Raw genomic sequence first — 24,294 nt, forward strand, 5'->3', positions numbered from 1 at the left:
ATCGGAGCGTAGGATCGTCAGGTGGTTTTGAGTGGCATCTGCTGATATGCGGTTGTTTTCCCAGCTCTTAATTCACCAGTCAATCTTCGTTCCAGTAGTCCCCTATGGTCATTGGCTCTGGGTCATGACCGAAAGGACGAAGTCCCGAATCCAAACGGCTGAAATGAGCTTTCTCCGTAGGGTGGCTGGGCGCTTCTTTGGAGATGGAGGGAGAAGCTCGGTCACCCGGAGAGAGCTCAGAGTAGAGCCGCCGCTCCTCCACATCCAGAGGAGCCAGTTGATGGTGTTTGGATACCTCCTCCCAGGGGGGGTGTTTCGGGCATGTCCCACTGGGTGGAGGCCCACGGGAAGAGCCAGGACAGGTTTGAGAGACTAAGACATGTTGACTGACCTGGGAACGCCTCAGGGTCCCACCAAGAGGAGGAAGAAGCTCGGAAAAGGGAAGTCTGGGCATCTTTGATTAGACTGTTGACTGCTGGATGGATGGATGGATTTTTGGTCTCCTCCTCATAAAGTCTTAGCATCTGCTCCCATCCCAAGAAATAGTATTTTTTTCTTTTGACCTGAAAACGAAACCCACCAGGATTTAGGCATCATTTGGGACTTCAAAGCTTTAATATTTTAAAAACTGCCATGTCTTTTTTTTGGTCATAAATGGTTCTTTTGGTTGAGTTGTCTGATCTGCCCCGCCCCTTCCTCACCTTTCACACCTGATAAAGTACAAGCAGATCCAAACGGGCAGAGCTAGCTGCTGCTTTATGCTCGTGGATCTAAGGACAAGTTTTCCCCGTCAGATAGAAATGTTTCCAAACTCTCCTAATCCTCGTGACTGTCCGAAGCAACGGGGCGGCCAAAAGCTGCTTCGTCCTGGATCGGCTCTGACTGAACTCTTCCTGGTTGCCAAAGAAACCAGAACAATATGAATAACGTGGAACATACAGAGAGGGCCTGTGGATGTTTTGCCCGTTAGTGTGTTGCTGCTGCCGCCATGTGATTCGGTCGTCTTATCTTGTGTTGAAGTGGGTGTCACGCTGACGTGTGCTCATTGTGTAACTGTGGAGAAAACTCACTGTGTCAGTGTTCACAGTGTTCACTTCTCAGAAAGTTGACCTCACAGAGTTTTGTCTGTTTGAGTCAAACTAAGGCTGCGTTTCTGTGAAAAGCCGCCATCCGACCCAGAAATGGGCTTACACAACAGATCAAATTGGAACCAACAACTCTCAGTTTCACATTATTAGAATTAAGAATGGTTTAAAAAATTTGATCTGATTAGTTTATACTTTAGAAGTGGGCTACCAAATCCATGAGTAATCTGCCCTTTAAGGCAGTTTCTTGTGTTTTGTCTTTAGGCAGAAATCCTTTTTTTCGGAAGTTCTTTTTAATGTAAGAGCTTCCTATTAGTAAAAGTTTCAGCTTCTTCTCTTTGAATCACTGGGGAAATTAACAGATTAAACTGTATTTGGAAGGTAAAATGATTTTTCTGTCAACTTTGTTGTAAATCCGACTGATTTAGGACTTTGACAGTGATCCCAACCTATTCAGTAAACTGGGGAATTTGCAATATTGGGATAAATCAAATGCAATCAAACTTTATTTATTTAAAGCACTTCTTATGCTTTGAGCAGCTTAAAGCGCTTTACAGTAAAAAAAAAAAAAAGACAAAGGCACAGAAATTCAAATTAAAACCAATCCACACCTTTGCCCCACCCCCCCACCCCCCCTGCATTGACACACACACACCCTGAATACTGGCAAAAAAAAAAACCAGGACTGTAATTATAAAACAAATCGTTGTTAGGTCCAAAATGACCACCATGGCAGCACCAGAACATGCTAACACCTGGGCTTTGACCCACACACGGGTGCTGTGGGATCTTGGGAAGTTGCCCATTGAGTGTTTGTGTTACGAACGTGTCCCCACAGGAAACGTTTTTAGACTATTCTGTCTGCAGCTGATGCAGAAACACCCACCCTGGTCAAAATTGCGTTTTTAACATGTGGCAAAGCGAACGCTTTAGACATAATTCCTGAGTATTTCTTTATTCAAAGGTTGTGAATTAGGAGCAGACGGGAAAAAAAAGCAGTTTGAAAAAGATGGTATTTGTGGGCGGGGCCACAAACTGCCTGCCCTTCTCCATTGCGATGCATCCACCTGCAGACAAACAGATCCATGAACGTCTTTGTTTTCCTGGTCTGAGCTGGAATCTGGATCAGAACTGGAACGATGGAGGGATAGCTCCAATGTCGCTGCTGTTTTTATGGCACTGCCAATGTTAGGTTGGGGGCTGTAAGCTAGCGGTGCAGAACATAAACAGCTGGATGCTGTGAAGAGCGCAGGCTTACTCCACGCCAACAATTCGCCCGCAACTCACATTTCTGATGAACTCCTGCCGCTCTGCAGAAACGACGTCCTAGAAAACGGCAGTTCTTTTTACATTTTGGCTAAAAACGGCATCATCATAATAAAAAAAAACCCTGGGAACACTTTTGAAAAAACAGATCCAAAGATGATGGGAGTGGGACTTTGAGAGGTGACCTTCAGCAAATTCTGGGGATTTTGTGGCTGAGTGTGGAGTATGAAAACGGACCGCACCAAGTGGAAGTCTGTGGTCCTACCGCGAAGAAACGGCTTCCCAGGAGAAGCTTTCAATAACCAACGGGGAAACGGCTTCCCAATAATTCCCTACATTTGATGAAACTTTGGGGGTTCGTCTATTAATCCGTGCAAAAGGCCCTCGTTGTGTCCATCACAGAGGATGCACAACAGCAGGAGAGGGAAATGAGGAGGGGAATGTCTGGAAAACCCCAGGCATTCTGTGTGGGCTCCCAGGAATGACCAGGATCTGCCAAGAGAGGAGGGGAAACACCGCTGGAATGACAGAAGAGAGGAGAGAGGAGGAAAAGGGAGCAGAGGGAGCAGTGGGGAGAGAAGTCATTGAGTTGACGATAGAAGCGGGGGGGGGGGGGGGGGGGGGTTGTTTGAGGGGAAACGAAGGGAAGACTGAGTGTTGCCACCACATGGCAGGAGTGTTGGACTCCAGGCTTCCTGCTGGTTTTTACAGAAATCCTGCCTTATCTGCTGCTGATTACCTGGATCAGGTGTTTGGCCTGAAAAAGGCTGAGCGCCGCATTCCTTATCTCTGAGGATGTTTAACGGACAATCCAGGAAAAGGAGCCAAATCTCTCACGACAGCCCGCTGACATCATGGAGGATAGGAAAAGAACACAAATCTGTTGGAGAAATCCACTAGAAAGTGGTCAAATGATCTGTCTATATGCAGCAAGTCAGTTTACATGTCAAAGTCTAGAAACAAGGAGTTCCATACAAACATTTAAAAATTAAGCTAAAAATCTCACTGATGAATAGAAATGATTTAAACTGAATATCATACGGCCCGATAATAAGTGTTTTTTGCTAGTTCTTAGCAAATGGTTTGTGTTTTTGGAGTTTTTATGTATTGAATTATTTTGTTTGCAATGATTAAAAAACTGGTGTATTAATAAATGACTCATTTTAGAACAAAATGTGAAGAAGTGCAGGTATCTGAGTGCAAGTTGGTCTTTCCGAGGAATAAATCCTCATACAATCTCGAACTAGCACTTTTTAAATCTAAGCTTTTGTTTCAAAAATAATTAGTAATGTTTTAACTCTAAAATATCATCCTTTAAATTAAACCAGTTCAATCAGTTGTAAAGTTAGATAAACTCAATATTTTTTGTTTTTATGAGTTTTTCCTTCCAGAGTAGGAGGGTCTAAGGTCAGGAATGCCCAGTTTAGTTTAGTCTGTCTAGTTCAGTTTAGCCGTTACCTGTTGAAATTTACAACTTTATGTTCTTTATGATTCATGTTTATTTCACAATTACTGGTATGAAGCCCATTGAGACGACTATTGTTGTAATATTGAGGCTATAGAGATAAAATTGAATTGAATTAAATTTACAATGAAATTTCAGTTGTTGTCTTAAATGATGTTTTTCTATTGTCAAGAGTTTGGAGCAAAAAGGATTTTGACTCTTTAATAGTAATTTCCCTATTTTTTTTTAGATTCTAGCGTTCTGGACTGCATTGAATTTGAGAAAGGGTTGGAATGGTGAGAAGCTAAAACAACTGAAAACATGGGAAAATATGTTAAATATAAAAAAAGCAAAAGGTTTGAAATCTTTGCAGGGTTGATCAGTAAAATGCTCCAGTTTGGTCAGTATCGCCTCCCTGTGGTCATTCTGTAAACAGCAGCAATCCTTTTTTGATCCTGTTCAGAAATGCAGCTGTTTACATTAGCTACAGTGTCCGGTAAGGGTCAAACCTCGACTCTGGTTCAGTGTGGAGTTCAGGTTCGGCTGTGGAAACTAGAGCGTTTACACCGGGGGTCCGCAAATCCCCTCGGCGGGGGAAGCTTCCTGCTAGTTTTCCAGAAGCCCTACCTTTTCTGCTGCTGATTACCTGTACAGGTGTTTTTGGCCTTAAGGAGCTTCAATGACAGGTTGGTAGGAAAACACGTAGGACACCGGCCCCCAGGGCCTGGATTTGGACTCTCCTGATTTACGCAGATGAAGGAGGTCTTGGAATTCATTGATGTCACATATTTGAACACTACATATCTTAATTTTCACAGTGAGCGTTTCCGTCTTCCAGCTGAAACCATTGACTATATATCAGAACTGGACTGAGTGACCCCTCCCCTCAAATCCCATTAGACTTCTACAAAGACACAAACAACTATTACTCAGTCATTCTTGCTCGAATACCTCTTTTTTTTCTCCTCGTCTTCTTGATTATTCTAATTCTTTCCTGAATTTTTTTTCTAAAGCTCAAGTCATAAATGGACCAATCAGATGCTTCAATTAGAAGTAAGTGGAACCTGCCGGCCCAACGTTTGAAACGTATCAGGTGGTTGGGGGTGTGGGCTTCCAACAAGCTCACTCCTGATAGGAGAGGGTGGTTGCCATAGAAACGATGACTCAGACCAGCGTGAGGGTGCACATCTGGGTTGGCGTTTAGTAAAACTTACTAGAGCTAAAAGTGTGTGGAAACATTGCTGCATTGAAGATGAGGGCATCAAAACACAAAGGACAATGAGAAGCCTGGAGATTTCTCAGAAACGGCGTTTTTGTAACGAACAGCTGTGAAATAAGCCTATGGAAACATCCAGTCGTCCACAAGACTTGCATGTGTTCGCGCTGTCTCTGCCATATGAATACGAATCGTCATCAGGCCCAAACCGGACAGGATCTTTTCATCCTTTTTTCTGGTCTTCCTGAGGATGTGGGGTTCATTTCCCCGTCCTCCTTCCATTGGTCTGACGTCTCGCTGTGGTCTTTTTTTCTGTCTTCTCTCCGCCTCACAGCGGTTTATTGTTTCTGTGAATAATCGGCATTGGGCCATAAAAACATTTCCAGTCTCTGTCTGAAGGTTCAGTCAAAATACCTGATTTAGGACGTTGTGACGTCACAGGTTGTGGAAACACACCCAAACTTTCTTTCTCCGTGTTACCGGTTCAGTTTTCAGCAGATTAGAAGTCGTATTAGACCTACCTTTTTAATCTAGCTTTTAGTTGAAACTTAGGAACTTATTTGAAAATTACTTATGTTATTTTTTTTGCCAATGTGATCTGTGTATGTGTATATATTTATTTATTATTATTATTTTCATTTTACTTATCTATTTTTTATTCTAATTTTTTATTATTTATTTATTCACATTTGTCATTTTATATGTCTATTAAGGTTTATTTATGTAGTTATTTGGTTATTTATCTATTCCTATTTTTTATTGTAACTCCAGTGTTTTCCTCAGAGGGATCCTCCACGTCGGTTTCTGACCCCCCTGCAGTGAACGGGGTCACTGCAGGGGGGATGACCCGGGTCTCTGACTCTTTGTCTAGATCGGGGGGGGGGGGGGGGGGGGGTTATGTGGTAGTGTACTCAGTGAACTTGAGTGGGGGGTTGCTGATGTGGACATGTCCCCAAAACATCGTTTCCCCACTTTAGCACAAAGCCCGGTTTCTACATTGCATCATTTTATCATGGTGTGTGTGTTTGTGTGTGTGTGTGTGGGGGTGGGGGGGGTGGGGGTGGGGGCATTGTGCGGGCTGTGAACGAAATATTTGTCCTTTTGTTTTGAATTTTGATTATGTTTTTACATGAAGCACTTTGATTAGCTCGCAGTGTAAAAGTGCTCTACAAATAAAGTTTGATTTGATTTGATTAGTTTCCCTCTGGCAACCTTTTACAGTGTGCTTTCTTACGGAGGCGTGTCTGTGTTTTCGTAACGTGGGGGGGCTTGTTGAGAAGTGCCGGTGCATGAACAGAGCTGGACTGTGAGATACTCTCAGCTCTCAGGTAGGGAGAGCCCCGCCCGTGCGAGGAGGTGTTCTGGCAGAGCAAGCACAGCCGGTTGACACAAGTCCGCCCACGAGGAAGACAATGAGGTGTGGGCGCCACCCTGTTACGGTGATGGGAGCAGCCACCGGCGGGCCGGGGGGTTGCATGTCCAGGCAGCCCTCCGCAGACAAGGCGTCTGTTTTAAAAAAGTGTCGGCTCAGTCAGGCGCAGAGATCCTAATCCATGTCTTTCTGTTTCTCCCCACAGTCTGCTGCAGTCTCTGACGGAGGTGAGTACATGCACCTTTACCTTATGTCTCACATTCGCTTCCACACTCAGTGGAACCAAAGGGATCTACGACATGGGTGGGCTGTGGTTCTCTCCAAACGGCCGTTTGGACGAAAGTGTCGCCTCCTCTGCAACATTCAGCTGCACCGATAAAGCAGCTGCCGGTCACGGATGGAACAAAATGAATTTCTTCAGTGCTGCTCCGCACCTTCCAGGTGTTTCTGTGACGTCAGGACGGCCTTTCACACGCCAAAGCCTTTCAGTCCAGAGGAGTTTCAGTCTCACGGTCTTCACCACCGCGGTCTGTTGACGGCGCTTTTACTCAAATGTCCACAAAAGACGTGTCAGAGAGGAGGGAAAACGGTGAGGAGAGTCTTTAGTGTGTCTTTATCGTGTTAGCTTCCGTTTTGGATGAAAACACTGCATTTCTAGTGTAGATGTTGCATCATTTAGGTTCTCTGTGACTCGATGGAGGCAAAACTGTTATCTGTGCTGCTAAAGAAGACCAGCCTTTGACAGGAACTAGATGCACAAATCTGTGCGATAAAATTTCCTCAGAGGATGTTTCCTGTTAGGAAATCAAGAAGCTCTGCATGACTGAAGTAATATTTGTTTCAATGAATCCAAGAGTGTTGATGCCAGAGCTTCACATGCTCTGTCCTGCCGTACCTGGATGGCTTGATGTTGTCCAGGTGAGGGGGGAGGGGGGTGTGCCTCCAACATCTAGTTATTTTACGATTCACTCAATCAGCAAAAAGGCACAAAAACTGGAAGGGTTCCTACCGCATCAGGTTTCTTCAGAACCATGTGGTCTGGTTTGCAGGGGTACCGGATCTTTGGAGGAGTTTATCTGATGGTGTGAAAGCTGGTTTAGGTTTTGTCAGAAAACAAGGGTCTTGCTTTGGGTGTGGTGCTGTTTACAGCAACGTGAACACAGGTGAACCGTCCACCGGAAGAAAGGGAAGAAGTAACGGTAAAGCGGAACATTTTAGACATCTCGCAGGACGGTCTTGCAGCAGTGTTGCCACAGGTTTATAAGGGATGATAAAATAATCAAGCAATCGTATTCACAATTTTTGGAAAGTACTAGGGGTCAGGGGGTTTGGGGGTACTGGGGCCGGACTTTGGACACGCCTAGCCTAGATGGCCTTTTTAGCTGTGTAATAAAGAATAAAGAGGTGTAGGTTCTCGTCAATATGTAACTGTTAAAGACTATCTAGATTGGACATTTTCTTTGGAGTTTCAATCCCTGGCCAGTAGCGGAAAAACGTCCCACAAACAAGCAGCTGCTGGAATTGTATTTCTGGGCGGTTTTGTCTGCAGTGCTGATGCTCAGCAGTGAGGCTCAGGAGATCTTTGAAAAAATGTGGCAGCAGAAATGGAGACTTATCAGACCAGACAATGTTTTTCCATCTTCTGTGGTCAAGTTTTGGTGAGTCTGAGTGAATTGTAGCCTCAGGTTCCTGTTCTTAGCTGACAGCAGTGCTACCCGGTGTGGTCTTCTGCTGCTGTAGTCCATCTCCCGCCAGGTTGGACGTGTTGTTCTTTCAGAGATGCTCTTCTGCACACCTCGGTTGGAACCAGTGGTTCTTTGAGTTCCTGTTGTCTTTCCATCAGCTGGAACCAGTCTGTCCTCTGACCTCTGGCATCAACAGAACTGGATATTTTCTCTTTTTTGGACCGTTCCCTGTAAACCCCAGAGATGGTTGTGGCTGAAAATCCCAGTAGACCAGCAGTTTCTGAGATCCTCAGACCAGCCCGTCTGGCACCAACAACCACGCCACGTTCAGCGTCCCTTCAGTCCCCTTTCTTCCTCGTTCTGATGTTAGAACTGCCGCAGATCGAGGACCGTGTCCACATAAATGCATTGAGTTGCTGTCATGTGATTGGTTACGTGGGCCTTCGCTACTTTTCATGTATTGAGTCGGTGAGACCCCCTAACAGGAAACGGCTGTCCCTGTAAAGCGGCGTGCTCAGGTGTCCTTCATGCATCTCCCTTAAATGGAATGTGGTGGTTTTTGAGAATCGAACCTGCTCCTGTCCTGCTGGGTCTGCTCCAGCGCCCCCCAGTGGTGGATCCTGTCTCTGGTGGCTCTGGTGACGGTGTGTCGGCCAATGCAGACATCATTTGCGGCTGTCCTCTAACAGGCCTCACATCACTACTGAACTGCGTTTGTGTTCTTTTTAGTTTCCTCCTCCCTCTTCGTTGAATTATTCATCCTCCTGACACTTGTGTGTGTGTGTGTGTGTGTGTATCACTTACCTGGCTGTGAGCTGGCGGATGTGTGTGAATGCGCACGCACGTGCTCGTGCACGGCGCGACCTGACTCCCTCCCTCCATGGTTTCTCAGGTTTTCATTCAGGTTGCTAACAACCAGCAGCCTATCCCTCTGTTTTGATGTTTCACTCTGCGGTTTCTGCCGCGTGTGCGCTCTCGCCGGACGGTGGCTTGGACCCGATGCGTTAGAACTCGTGACGGACCCTGACAGGGGTCGGGGGGGGGGATTATGGATGGAGGGACCTGGTTGCCTCTCAGAAGTCGATACATGCCCCGCTGGCACCACACAGGCTCCTACCAGCTGCACCCAGGTGAGGAGGCACTTCGTCAGCCTGACGTCCTTCTGTTTGGAAAAATCAAGCTGCTGTAATGGACAAAGATTGGATTTCTGCGGCGGTTTACGACGGTAATTAAGCAGGCGTCCAGACTCCCACGTTTAGTCCGGGTTCGGTCGATAACAGGGTTCTGATGCTCTGCACCGTTCTGCAGCTGTGAGGGCTCACTAGACTTCTGATACCAGAGGACTCTGGTCCACTTGGGAAGAAGAATGTGTTTACTTGCAAGTGAATTCTGGTGCGGTTTACTCCAGTGTGAATGCACACAGACTTTTCATGGACTTAAGTTTGTGGAGAACAAATAAAAATGGCAAATCTGAGAGGCTTGAACCGTAAAAAAGGTTGCGTTCGTGAACGTGGAGCTGCAGTCAGAGGACTTTTGGGACTAGCACCTTCTTCTCGTCCTGGTCAGGCAGTAGCCCCCCTTTATGAGATTCTCATTTTTTTTTTGTCCAGGTGCGCATCTGTTTCTGCAGATCTACCAGACCCCGCCCTCACTCTCCCCTTCCGCTCCGGCCACCCTGGTCAGAGCCTTTTTTTTTGTCACCATAGCAACCATTTTAGTTTTTAGTCACCTGGGGATGACAAACAGATCTATGTTACGTTTAGAAGAATCTGCAAAAGTAAAGTTTTGAGTTTCCTTAGCAACGGACTTTTTTGTTTTGTTTTGTTAGGGACGTCCACATTCAGCTTGAGCCAGGGATTCATCTCTGGCCTTTTCACTATTCTGATAAAAACCATGCGAGCAACAGGTGAACGTCACATTTGTGAGCTCTACAAACTTTAAAACCAAATTTATTTCCAAAGTAGCTACCCAGCTATGCTCGAGGAATTGATAGATCACAAGGAGGAGTTTAAATTTGTAGAAGGTTTAAAAAAACAACAACAAACATTTAAGATTGCAACCCCTGCCTGAGGTCAAAGGTCAATGAAAGGTCTGTTGTAGTTGTAGATATAACCTGGTCGCGTATGCGTGAAATTTTCTGAAGATCGCTCAAATGAAAATGCTCTTTTCCCATATTGCGGGAAAACGTAGGTCCTGTGGCCATCCCATAATAGTTTTAAAACGTCCGTTGTTGATATCCCTGACAGGTGTGTTTTGCTTTTGTTAGTGGATTTAGAAATACTTTTTTTTCTTTAGCTCCATGGGAGATTTTGGGCCGATTTTTTTATTTTTTTCTGGTGATGTCATCATCTTTTGGGAAGCCTCTCTACGGAGAAGGATGAGGGCCAGGGAGAAAGAAAAAAACAATAAAAGGGGAAAGACAATTTAAATCAAGAGAGAAGGTGTCACGTGACGAGAAGGCTGAAAACTGAATGTTATTGTTGAAGATCGCTGGGTATCACGTATAGGTACAAAACACGACAATCTGTTAGACAAATGTCGAGAGTACTTTCTGAAGGCTGTAAAAAAATAGATTATAAGGTGGTTGTTGATATAAACGGGTAAACGTATCTCGACAGAGCCCTTCGATTCTGACGGTGAAACGGGGATGTCGTAGATTAATAAAATAACCTACGAATAAATATCAGTAAAACTGTGATTTGTGCTTCAGGTGCACATATTTGACCCTGGTAAACTAGCAGCATTCTGCACATTTAAAAAAATGACTTCATTTACGTGTAAACGTCCGATAGCTTTTGCTTTTTGTTTTTTTTATTTTAACCCCTAACCCTAACCTTTTGTTAAGGCCTGCGCAGTAAATCGCATATTTATCGTTATCGCGATACCAGGCTGTGCGATACACATATTGCAAAAGTTGATGAAAATTGCAATAAATGGTTACCTTAAATGTGCTAAAACCATCTTATGGCAGCTAGAAGTATTTAACCAATCAAATAAATCCATTGATGCATTTGACCAATCAGGATGGAGCTCTTTTATTTATTTATTTACTTGTTTTGGAGCTTTTCTATGTCAGATGTTCATGTTGACTCTTATTTAAATCAAAACTTTTGCCATGAAATGCAAATAATGTTTTTGGTTGTTTTGCTATTCGTTCTCAAACCGCAAGTTATATCATCTTTGCAATATTGATCACTAGTATTGCATATGGCGAGTTTTCCTCACGTCGTGCAGCACTACTCTCCTGTCCCTCCATTAGTGAAATGACCTCCCCCGGTGAGCCTCGAGCACGCCAAAAAGACACGTAGAGACGTTGTTTTTGATGGTTTCACTCCTGCAGCTCCTCAGACTCTGCAGTGCTGTGCTGGAGGAAGTGGCTCACATGCGCATGTAGTTCATAATTCTGAGATCAAAGTCAGAATTTTCTATGCCTTCCTTATTTTCTTTTTCCGTGGCCCTAATCCTCTTCCGTATATCCTTCACTGTTCCCAAAATGAATGTGCTGGGTGTAAAGATGTTGGTGAGTCTTGGAGAAGGTTTCCCTCAAAGCCGCATTAAGAAAGCTGAATTGTGAAATCCGTCTGGTCCTTCAGTCCTGGACGGCTGCGGGACGGAAATGTTGACCGGGGCTCCTTTGGTCTCGTTTTTTGGTGTTTTCCTTTCTGCAGTATTTTATTTAAACAGCTAAGAGAGTCAGAGAAAAAGCCGCTTTTCTCCGTTTAGGACATATCGGTGATGCCCGGTGGTGTAGTGGTCACCGCCTCAGTGAGAAGGTCCAGGTTTGAATCCCGGCTGTGATCTCTGTGTGTGGAGTTTGCCTGTTCTGCTCGTGCTTGTGTGGGTTTTCTCCGGCTTCCTTCCACCATCTAAAAACAGTGCATGTGAGTGAGTGTGGCCCTGCAACACACTGGCGACCTGTCAAACCTCGTGACCCGTGAGCCCCCCCTGCTGGTGTTCGCAGTCCGCTACCCCCCCGTGTTGGGTAACGCCGTACCTCTGATATAACGAGGAAGTCGTTTTCTGTGAAAGGGGATGTCCGCCTCAGGCAGGAAACCTTTTTTTTTCGAACTTCATTTCCAGCACTTGCGTCGTCCCGGGCCACCTGACCGGCGATGTGTCCTCCCCCCGGCCGTTTTTGTGTCTTATTATATCTCAGTTGAGCCGCCCACATTCAGTTTATCAGGCCCGGGGCTCCTGCCCGGTTATTCTGGGCCGTTCTTTGTGAGGCTGCCTCCTGATCACAGCCTCACATTAGGAAGCGGTTTGCAAAAGAGACAAACCCTGAATAGACTGGGGGTATCCTCAAAATATCCTTTCAATGGGCATTTATGAACCTTTTAGTGCTTTGTAGGTAAGGTTGACCTTAGAAAAATAGCCGCTGAACATTAAACAATGCAAAGTATATATGAGGTCAAAGCAGAAAAAAGGGCCTCAAGAAATACACAAAAGCGATCATCATTCAGCTGCAGGGTCCCTTTGGAGGCTGTGGGGGGACAGCTGTCGATCAAAGCTTTGCTGCTTCAAGTCCTGGGCCCAGTGGAACCGAATCTCCGTCTTTGCCGCCGCCGCGGCGCCCTCATGGAGTGGAGCCGTTCGGTGACCACAGGCAGCTCCCAGCATGCACGAGGATCCGCGCGAAGGCCAACCAGGCCGCCTTGGATAAGCGAGAGGATCAGTTAGCAGTAGGGGTCACGCCAGGACACGGCGCCGTTGCAAAAGTGAACAAGTCCCTTGAATTGAAATCCCATTCGCTTTAATTTAGTGTTGCAGCTTCGCCATAAAAAATGGTTTTGCTTGCTTCCTGTCAATTAGATGGTCTGTTTATGGTTGTTAGAGCTGAAGCAGTTCTTTCCATCTTAGCCATAAAAAATTACTCAAAAATCTTGTTTTGCAACATAGAGAAGAAAACATCTTAAATCTAGCTTGTGCTTTATTTTTATGTTTTTATTTTTTTATTTCATTTCCGATTATTGCAAAACTTCTTTCTTACTGGGCCTCACCCCCCCGCCCCCATCACAGTGGGAGAAACCATTAAAAAAACATGAATGAGCCCCAAAGCTCTTATGAAGCTCAAAGGAATATTTCAACATTCACCAACAAACCCAAAACACACGTGTCTGGGATCTCCAAAACAAGTTTTGAAGTTATTATGGGATGGCCACATGACTTACAGCTTGGTGGCCATTCTGTGGCAAAGTGTAAAATCTGGTGATTTTTCCCCTCTTTACACTTCTTTCACTTTCGGCTTCTCCCATCAGGGGTCGCCACAGCGAAACAACCTCTCTTTCGAGGACGAGTCGTATGGTTAACTTGGCAATGTTTTACGCCGGATGCCCTTCCTGACGCAACCCTCTCAATTTAACCGGGCTTGGGACCGGCACAGAAGCAGAGAAGGGAATAGGGAGCAGTCCTGATTCGAACCCTGGTTTCACGGACGGAAGGCGCCGCAAACCAGCACGAGCTAAACTGGCTCCCCTTTTCCCCTCTTTAAACAATACGGGAAAATACAAATCTCAGACGCACGCCCCCAGTGTAAGTTTAGAACAAAAACTGAAATTCTGTTGACCTTTGGAAACCTCGGAAAGAGACCGCCATCTTAAATTTTCCAATAAAAACCTCACTTTAAAGCCCTGTCACACAGCCGCCACGGATCAAAATTGGTCATACGTAGAAAATGTGAGAAAAATTGTGGTCTTTATGTCAAATTTTCACAGACGTATCAGGAATGAACCACGTTAAAACCATGGAAAAAGTAGGAATAAACCACACAAACAGGAAACCAACGTAGAACATTCAATTCTGTTCTATTTGTATAGCCCAAATTTACAACAACAGTCGTCTGAATGGGCTTTTTACCGGTAATTGTAAGGTAAACATACAATCAAAAAGGATCATGAATACATAGAATTCAATAGGATAATACTAACCTTTAACTAAACAGACTAAACTAAACTGCCATCCCTGCCCTTAGACCCCCCTTCGCGGTAAGGAAAAACTCCCCCCAAAAAAACGGAATCCGGAAAAAACAAAGAAACCTCAGGGGTAGGGTTGTGGCGATGGATACCATCATCCATCGTGATGGGTGACTAACCTCACGATGGAGAGGGACCATCGTGATGCCACGCCCCCCCCAAGTTGCGAGTTGACACCATAAGCTGCGGTTACATGTGCAAAATATCTTGATCGAATCAATGGTCGGATTAGAATCCAATTGTGTACATGGGCCCAGAAAAACGTTTTCCATTTATAAGAAACGTTCACATGGTCACACTTTCGGTCAGAATAAATCATTCGCACATGCGCAGTAGGGTTGAAAATACCGGAAGAGAAAATTAGTTCCGCCATGCGGCTACATGCATAGATACGTCAGCTCGGTTATATACGAGATGATCTCCTAAATGTGCTTTTATTATTGTTACGGTTATTATGAAGCGCCTGTTCGATCATCATTTTATCTTTAATCCGTGTGGTCAGTGCTTTTCCTGTTGAACAACGGCTTTGGATGATCATAAATCCATACGGGAAACGCTGCAATCTGCATCTTGGCTGCACGTAAATATGTGGGAATAACATCAGCCTTTATTTTGTCGGGACACGACTGGAAACACAAATCCACGTGATTGTTTGAACGGTTTCTAAGGACTGAGCGACATTTCTGCTTTGAAGCTCACACCGTCAAAGCCGTTGTGTGTGCTGGCGGTCCGAGCTCTGCCCGGACACACACTTTACCAGGAGACCCGGTTCTCCTGAGTTCGGCAGCTCGTTCACGTAGAGCTGCGGGACGGATCACAGTCCTAAGTCTCCCACACGTAACAAAGCATCCTTACTTCCCCTCAAACAAAGCTGTTAAGTCCGTCTGCTCTGCTCAGAGACACGGTCGCTTGCTCCACCGCTCCATCTGACTATTAAGTGCAGGAGCGGACTACTTCTTTTCTATTTTGTTTTTGTTTTGTTCAAGTCACTTCCGTCAGTTTATACTGGACCATTGGGGATGAATCATTAGTTGGGAAATAAAATAAACAAAGTAATAAAGTAAAATAATGAATAATAATTATATAATAACGAAAAATTACCCCTCCCCCCTGACGATACCATTGTTCATCCCGATGGTTGACTGCAAACATCGTCTACTGCCAATTTAAGGGACATCGCCCAACCCTACTCAGGGGTGCCCACATGAAGTAGGGATCCTCCCCCAGGACAGACAGGCGATTTACCAGAACTCATAGAGAAGAATTAGACTATCTAACTCACATGTTTGAAGTCCAGCAGACGAGCTTCATCCAGATGGAGTTGGGGGGGCGGCTGGGTGCGCGAGACGAGCCGGAGACAGAATCCACTGCCAGGTGTAGGAGCAGAAGGAACGATAATCCTGTCCAAAGATGAATGTTTTCAGTCTAGCTTTGAATGTAGAAACTGAGTCGGCCTCTCTTATATGAGCTGGGAGTTTATTCCATAAGACAGGGGCTTGGTGGCTAAACGCTCTACCTCCAACCGTACTTTTACTAATTCTAGGAACCACAAGCAGTCCTGCATTTTGGGAGAGAAGTGTTCTCATTGGATGGTAAGGGACTATGAGGTCCTTAATATAGGACGGGGCCAGTCCATGTAAGGCCTTATAGGTTAACAGGAGGATCTTGAACTTGATTCTGGAATCAACTGGGATCCAGTGAAGTGAAACTAACACAGGAGTGATGTGATCTCTTCTGCTAGTTCCTGCTAACAATCTAGCTGCTGCGTTCTGAACAAGCTGGAGACTTCTTAAGGAACTCTTAGGACACGCTGCTAACAAGGAGTTACAGTAATCCAGCCTCGACGTAACAAATGCATGGATGAGTTTTTCAGCATCACTCCTAGAAAGTATATTTCTGATCTTAGCAATATTCCACAGGTGAAAAAAGGCAGTTCTACATGCCTGAGATATGTGAGCCTTAAATGATAAATCCTGGTCAAATAAAACCCCAAGGTTTCTAACTGTGGAATTGGGGGCTATACTTATGCCATCCAGGGAGACTATCTGAGCAGACAGAGCATCTCTGAGGTTTTTAGGACCAAGTATAATGACCTCAGTTTTTTCTGGGTTCGAGAGGAGGTCATTAATTGTCATCCAGGTCTTGATGTCACTGATGCAGGCGTTCAGTTTCTCTATATCCTCATTCTGGTCAGGTTTAGTGGATAAATACAACTGCGTATCATCTGCATAACAGTAAAAATTAATGCTTTGTTTCCTGATTATGTTTCCTAAAGGTGGCATATAGATCTGTGACGGTGTTGGTTTTTGATCACCATGGCCGCGTCGCAAATTAATACAATTACAACGCAGTATTCTTTATTAACAAAAAACAGTAACAACTAACTACTACCTATCTAACGAACTAACTATATAGGTGTTGTAGAATAACTGTGTGTGTGTGGGTGTGTGTGTGTGTCAGCGCGCTGCATGTGTAGGAGGAAGCAGTGTGTTGTGGGTGAGTTTTAGTGCAGACGTAAAAAAACAGATTTTTTTTTCTAATTGAAACATTTAAACAACAGGATAAGCCCCTGCAATATCTCGTCCCTCCAAGAGGGTCCGCTGTATCAGATGTTTAAAAAAGTATATGAGAAACAATACAAAAAAAGATAAAACAGTAGAATCTAGCTCTCAGTATACAGAGACTCACACCAACAAACACACCAGCTCTCTGTGAGTGTTGATTCTCCTGCAGTGGACCCCTCTCTAGCTGCACGTGAGGTTTCACCTGTGCTCTCTGGTACAGACATCTTTTCAGAATATTATATATTGCCCAGTAATAAACAGACTGCAGACACTTTGTCACCTTTCTGGTAGCCATGAAGCCTGACACGCATGAAGAACATAACGTAACGTTGCGCTGCACAAACAAACAAAACATGTAGTGATATTCATGTAAATCTAAGAGCGCGCGTTCATGTTTGGTGTTACAGAGTGAAGGAGAACAGTAATAAACCCCCCCAAAGCAAAAACCTCCGGCGGGCCGCCGTGTCGCGCACTCAAGAACGCACACCGCTTGTAAAGGAAATGAATACAATGGAAATGAATAATTAGAACGCAGTAAATTTGTTGTTTTTCCTCGCGAGAAACTTCTGTTGTAGAATGAGGATGTGTGTGTGCTTCTGAATCCGCGCATGTGTGTAAGAAGAGGGCGTGTGTGCAGCGTAGAGGGAGTGAAGGAGAACAGTAATAAAAGGTTTCCCCCAGAAGCCCTTGACGTCTGAACACAGGACTAGCAGAAAAAGTAAATTATCAGCAAAGATTAATGTGTTTAATGTGTTTATTATAGTTCCAATCACTTAAAAAAAGTGATTTTTTTAAATTGGTAGAAGGTTCTAAAGGGCGTGTCACACTGCCACTACGTGCAAAATGTAAGAAAATCATCAGAGTTGAGAGAATCAGGAACATGTGGTTCTACTGAGCTCTGACTGCGAGTTAATCTAGCAATAGTTCTAAAAAGAAACCTTGGATTATTTCCATTCTCTGATATTAAGGTTGAATAGTACTGGCTTCTAGCTCTACGCAGAGCTTTTTTATAATTTAATAGGCTATGTTTCCAGGTATTCAGAGACTGCTCTGAACCGGAGCGGCGCCATTCTCTTTCCAACTTACTGGTTTCTTGTTTAAGAGAACGTGTATGAGCGTTAAACCACGGTGCTACTTGGTTTTGTCTTACATACTTAGGTTTCAGGGGGGCAACAACATAGGGTTTACTCCTGAGGGCTTGTAAGGCATCATTAACAAAGTGGTCATTTATACTAGGACTGATACTATGGGAGCTGGACTCTCAGAATATCACTAAGTGCTGGTTGAACTGTGTGTTTAAACTCAGACAGAACGGTCAGAAAAAGTTCTTCTAGGCTGTTTCTTTCTCACTGGGACAGTAGCATGTTGTAATATAAACTGGAAGGTAATCATAAAGTGATCAGAAATGATGGGGTTCAGAGGAAGGACACTCAGCTGGCTGATCTCTATCCCATGGGTTAGAACAAGATCCAGGGTGTGCTTATGACAGTGAGTGGGTTCATTCACACTTTGGGTGAAACCAACATCATCTAATAAAGCTGCAAAAGCCTTTCCTAGACAGTCACTGGGGTCATCAATGTCAACAAATCCTGGATTTCTGATAGTTAGCATAAGGGGGGGGGGTTGCTTCATTCAATCTAACATAGTCATCCTGATGGAACCAAGTTTCTGTTAAGGCTAAAAGACTGAGGTTGTTATCATTAATGAACTTGTTGACTAAGAGGGATTTGGAGGAAATGGATGGAATGTTTAATAAACCACATTTAATGACATCATAATTCTGCTTGTGAGAACTGCTGGTTCTATGACCCGCTCCTTTTACTTGTCTCTCGGCGCATAAGCTAAAGCTCGGACCTGCTGGACTCTCCCTGCATGGGTTTTGCACCGGCACTAACCCTAAGGGAGGCTCAGAGGAGCGTTTTCCACTCCTGCTCTGCGCCCGGGTCTCGTCTGATTATTGTGCTGTTTATATGCGATTTATTAGAGAGTTGTGTTTCAACTACGTAATTTGAACGTGATATGTGCGGCGTATACGTTATGTAAAAGTTAGATAGTGGTTCATGCAGGAAAATAAGGTTAGATGGAACGGTCGTGGAAAGACACAAATTTGTGTGTGCATCTTGCAAAAATCACGCACAATTGAGTGATATGTATGTAATAATTCGCGTAAACTGCATAATTCTCAACCGACCAAAAATTCTGAACAGCTTAAAACTGAATTCACGTAAAGACCAAAAACCATCTGAGCACATCGACGAATGACGAACGCAAGAAACACGCATGATTGACGTAGATCACGCATGGACAACGAAAGACTGACATTTCCCTCCAAATGGACGTAGTGGCTGTGTGACACGGCCTTTAGAACCTTCTACCAATTTAAAACCCCACCTAGAGATTTCAATGTTACCCTTCTAACGCCTTGAGCATCGATGGGAAGCTTTTTGTGGGAAAAAATGGTCAGTTTTAGAAGTTGTAGATTTTAAATAGCGTGAGAGTGGCGACCTACAAAAACGGCGTTACCATAACATTGTGACACTGAGATACGTGACTCGCCGGCTCAAGCTTAACGAAACGATACGACGTACAATATAAACATGTTAGACATGCAGGTGTGGGTATCAAAATGTTACTTCTACTGATTCTTCTAAAAATGAGGGAGGGGGCAAGTAGCTGCTTGCGGCTTTGATATACATTTGGTATTTAAAAAAAGACCTAAAATAAAAAGCAAAATGTGATTTTTTTTTTTTTTCCTTTTGTCACATACTCAAAGCCAAACGAGGAAGAGGAGATTGAGGAGGAAGAGGAGGAGGACGTGTTAATTGCTTGCAGGGGTGTTTGGGATCACGAATCTCTTCTGTTTCCTCCAGTTGCTTAACTGCATAGAGAAAAATGGATTCTGACCCATTTAAACAACTTTTTTAACCCAAATTGGAAGCCTTGTTTGTGTTGATGTGTTGACCTGTGTGCATTGTTTAGGACTGAGGGAATAACAATAGTGTCTAATGTGTGAACAGAGCTGAACAGCGCGGAGCTGCAGGGCTGCAGCAGCGACAGCCTCAACAGCAACGCCAGCCTCCCCAGCGTGCAGAGTCACCGGCGCCACACGGAGAGGAGGGTGGCCAGCTGGGCCGTCTGCTTCGAGAGGCTGCTGCAGGATCCCGTGGGAATCCGCTACTTCTCGGTACGTCACACGGACGGACGGACGGACGGACGGACGCTGGGCAGCAAACCTCTATCACTGCAAACTGATTCAATCACACTAAAAAAAGGAATAGAACTCGTTTTCTCATTGATTAGGAGGCTTTCAGTTGAAAAAAGTAGAGATTTTTGATTTTTCCTTCAGATATTTGAATACAGCCCCCCCCCCCACTCTCTCTTTACCAATTCTTTGCTAACAGCGCCCCCTTCAGACCAAAAGGCAATTTACCAAAAGATTTTAAACGTTTTGGTTTGGGTACATTTCTAATCCACGTTTGATCTCTGTCTGCAGGAGTTTCTAAAGAAAGAGTTCAGTGAGGAGAACATTCTCTTCTGGCAGGCCTGTGAGTTCTTCAGCCACTTACCTGAGAATGATGCCAAACAGGTAACAAACACAAAACAAAAGCCAAAAAGCTGTTTATTGAACCCTCCTGCGGGTACGATTTGACCCACTGCCATGTTTAGTTGTAGAAAGAAACACCTGGACCTATCCCTTTCCAACTTCTGACTTTCGCTAAAGCTGTGCTCCTCTTTAATACCCCACACATGAAGAACTTACCCCAACGGACATGTTGACACATGTCAACATGTGTTCTATTAATGAAGCCCCTGCAGCATCAAAAGAAAAAAATGATAGTACTTACCTGTGAAATGTTCTGCCTTCCTCCTTCGTGGACTCATTTCTCCGATTTTGACAGTTGAAACCCGCAAAATGAACTGGTATTATGCAAGAAATGTGTTCACATGCTGCACTGCAGCAGTGACTGGACCTCACCAAGATGGTGGTGCTCTCCTCCCATGAGGAACCAGGTGATGTCTCCTCTAGCGATAGAACTCATTGGTCTGGACCAAGTCCACATAAATGCATCGAGTCGCAGCCGTGTGATTGGCTGTTGAGAATTGAATGTTAACGAGCGGGTGAACAGGTGTGCCTGAAGAAGTTGCCTGTGAATTTATTAGTATTGTGTAACAAAAACTATGATTTAAAAAATAAAATAAGTGTTGATGAATTCATAAGTAATTCATAACGCACAAAAGATTTTAGATTTAAAAGATGATCATGATTTGGGGTTTTGGAGTGTGATCTTTTGGACGTTTCGTCATAGTTTGATGCTCGCAGAAGTTTAGAATTATATTTATACGCATTTATTACGTAAATCTTTCGCGATTGTGCGCGACTTTTGGTAGAAGCATATGCAAATTTTATGGCTTTCCACAACTGTTACACGTATGTCTAATGGACTTTGCACGCATTAACCACCGATGTATAACTTTAAATTGCGCAAACGGTGCACATATCAGGTTCAAGTTACATAATGGATGCTGGAATCACTAATGAATTGCATAAAAACGCCACAATAATCACACACGGTTAATGCATGTTTGCCGTATTGTGCGACAGGTAAGTAAATAAGACGATTTTTCAGCCTTCAGCAGCCTGTACCGAGTTGAGGGGGAGGGGGCTCCCGCTCGTGACTGTGGATGCCGGCGGGCCCTTCTTGCAGATCTCCCCAGCTGCGGAGACCCCCCCACCAGCAGGCTGACTTAGAACTGGTGCGAACTATGGGTATCCCACTGTTTAATTAAACAAAGCATCGCTATGGCCCCGCTGCGGGTGCTGACCATGGTGCTGACGCGGTGTGATTCCTGCTCAGTGCTCTGAATGTCGATCTCCGAGGTAAAAAAAAAAATGTAACTGCCGTTTCATTTACCAGAGATCCCCGGCAGCGGCAGCATCAGCTCTGCAGTCTCTCAAAAAACCTCTCTGGCGGCATCAAAACATCCCGCACCGTGAAGGGCCATCACTGCACCCCCACCCCCAACCCCCCGCAAGAGCCTTAATATCAATGATGAGAATGCTCTGAATGTCAAAGTGAAGAAATCCCATTTTTGCGTGGTTTATTCGTGATACGCCTGTACACTTGAAGACCACAGCTTTTCTCACTTCACGCATGACCAGTTTTTACCTGTGCAGATTGCGCGTGGCGGCCGTGTGGCCCGGCCTTTAGGACTGTGTAAGGGTCTCTCAATTCTGCACTGCAATTCTCCAACAGCTCACTCAGCGGGCCAGAGAGATCTACAACAGCTTCCTGTCCAGCAAGGCCACCACGCCGGTCAACATCGACAGCCAGGCGCAGCTTGCAGATGACATCCTCAATGCGCCAAAGCCCGACATGTTCAAGGAGCAGCAACTGCAGGTACGACTCCCCCAACTCCCACACAGGCGGGGGAGTCAGGGCTGCTGAAAGCGGCTGAAGGACAGTTTCAGCATCACTCCTTAAAAACAGAATCAAGGCGGGCATCAGCAGGACCTCCGGTCCATAAAACAGAAGGTCGGTTCTTCTCTGCATCTTATCGCATTCAGGGATGTGAACAGAGAGTCACGAGGCGGGATGGATGTCCTCACTTCACCATCGAACGTGCGCACACACACGTCTCCTTTTCAAGGTCCACACACACATTAAGGCTTGAGAAAGCCCCCCGGGTTCAGGAAAACCTGTTGTCCCGTTGCTGCCGGACCAACGGCTCTCACAAAAATCATTCCGTTCCAGCATGGTAGACTTTAAAGGTAAATGAAGATCAGGCGGTGTGTTTGTCACAGGAAGCTCATGTCCAGAACTCCCAGGCCAGGAAAAGTTTCTCAGACACGACGTGAATCTGGCTGCAGACAACAAGATGATAACGTTTTGCTGATATAGATAAAGCTGGTGACCCTAACAGTAGTTAACAGCTTCTCGTTTTGAGCTTTATCAGTAAGTTTTTATAATTGGTAATGTTGATTTTGAAAACTATAAAGCGATTACCTTTTTTTTTAACCTCATTTTAGGCTTATCCAGCCCACTAAAACACTATTTTGAAACCATTTATTAACATTATTAAGCTTCAATAACAGTACAATTCAGAAAAAAGGTCCTCCTGACTCTTTAACTGTTCCAACAAGGAGAAGGAAAGTACAGAGGAGCAGAAGATGGAAGGGAGTTTCCTTTTGGTGCCTCAGATCTGTTCTGCCGCACCACCGTCTGGATGAATGTCGGATTTCTGTCTCGTGGATCAGGACTCATTCCTGCATGTTCCATCAGTGAACATCCACCTGTCAGACACATTTTAGTCGACTCCTGTCTTGACGTCTGCCTGAACCCCCCCTCCGTTCTCCTCAGATCTTTTCCTCGCTTGTCGTCTCTTTAGATTTTCAACCTGATGAAGTTCGACAGCTACACCCGCTTCCTGAAGTCCCTGCTGTACCAGGAGTGCATGGTGGCGGAGGTGGAGGGCAGGCCGCTCCCCGATCCGTATCACGTCCCCAGCAGCCCCACCTCCAAGCACAGCACCACCGGCTCCGACCGCTCCAACCTCTCCACGCCCAAGAAGGTCGAGCACGGCCCGGAGGTTTGGGGGCTGGAGTTTCACAAGGTTCCCTCAGGTTTGAACTCTGCGTGTCCCACAGGAGGACAAACCCAAGAGCAAATCCGGTCGGTCGTTGAACGAAGACAGCAGGGAGGACTCCGGAGACCGCCGGAGAGGCATGTTCTTTTCATGGTCCCGCAACAGGAGCTTCGGAAAGGGCCCCAAGAAAAGAGAGCTGGCGGACTTCAACTACAGTCAGTCCTTCCTCCTTTCCTTTGTCTTCTGAAGACAGAGTCTGCTCCGGTTTTCATAGATAAGTTTCAAACTTGGCGTTTCCTTGGCGTTCCAGATTTCCCCGGCAGTAACGGCCGCCGCGAGTCTCAGGGCTCGCTGTCGTCAGGAGCCAGTCTGGAACTGGGAACGTCGGCTTCAGGGAAGAACGAGGTCAGTCCGGGTCGGAGCTTTCAGGATCATGCGCCCGTTCTCCAAGCAGGCTTTTGATTTTAGGAGTAAAACTGAAGGAGCGACGTCTGCATGTCGCTTATCAGCCGTCACTGAGGGTCGTTGAGGAGATTTTAGGATCTGGATCTTTGTTTACTATTGATTCAAAACTAAAATGTTCAGTGAAAAACCTATTTGAGATGGTTTATAAACAATTTGCGTACACTAAATTATAAATAACCTAATAAATAAATGAAATGAAGATGAGAGAAAAAGAAAACAAAAGGGGAAGTAGAAGTGGATATATTATGTGAGAACAAGTATCTGCATAAGTATGAAGATGGAATCAGAAAGCAAATATAAATGTCTAAAATGTAAAAATATGTGTAAACACAGAAGCAGGAAGTGACTTTAAAAGGGAGAAATGCTTCCTGTCTCTGGTTGGGAACACACTTTCCTCGCTAAAATGTCCAAATAGACGACTTGAAATTCCACTTTGATCATTTTCGGATCTATTTTCAAAGCGTACCCAGCGGTCTTTTAATTATGACGATGCCGTTTTTAGCCAAAAGGTCAGTTTTTGCAGCGCGGCAGGAGATCATCAGAAATGCATCAGAATCCCATTGGGACAGAGAAACCCCGCCCCTCTTCCCCCACCCGTTGTTGAAAGCTCGTTGCCCTCCGGCGATAGCATCTCCGTCAC

At 45.0% G+C, this 24,294-nt stretch overlaps 1 protein-coding gene across 11 annotated transcripts in view; it reads left to right on the plus strand.

Annotated features, from left to right (window-relative positions):
• The window catches only part of rgs12b (regulator of G protein signaling 12b), a 77,405-nt gene that overhangs the window by 44,829 nt on the left and 8,282 nt on the right, over positions 1-24,294 (plus strand). For all 11 annotated transcript variants that reach the window (XM_078953037.1, XM_078952830.1, XM_078952908.1 and 8 more), the window contains 7 exons: positions 6,589-6,610; positions 19,622-19,788; positions 20,098-20,190; positions 21,860-22,003; positions 22,992-23,174; positions 23,251-23,404; positions 23,500-23,594. In XM_078953037.1, coding sequence (XP_078809163.1) covers positions 6,589-6,610; positions 19,622-19,788; positions 20,098-20,190; positions 21,860-22,003; positions 22,992-23,174; positions 23,251-23,404; positions 23,500-23,594 — 858 coding nt within the window. The remainder of the gene's footprint in view (positions 1-6,588; positions 6,611-19,621; positions 19,789-20,097; positions 20,191-21,859; positions 22,004-22,991; positions 23,175-23,250; positions 23,405-23,499; positions 23,595-24,294) is intronic.

The sequence above is a fragment of the Oryzias latipes genome, chromosome 1 (genome assembly GCF_053564925.1).
Source record: "Oryzias latipes strain Hd-rR chromosome 1, Olatipes_Hd-rR_3.1".
Taxonomy (NCBI): Eukaryota; Metazoa; Chordata; class Actinopteri; order Beloniformes; family Adrianichthyidae; genus Oryzias; species Oryzias latipes.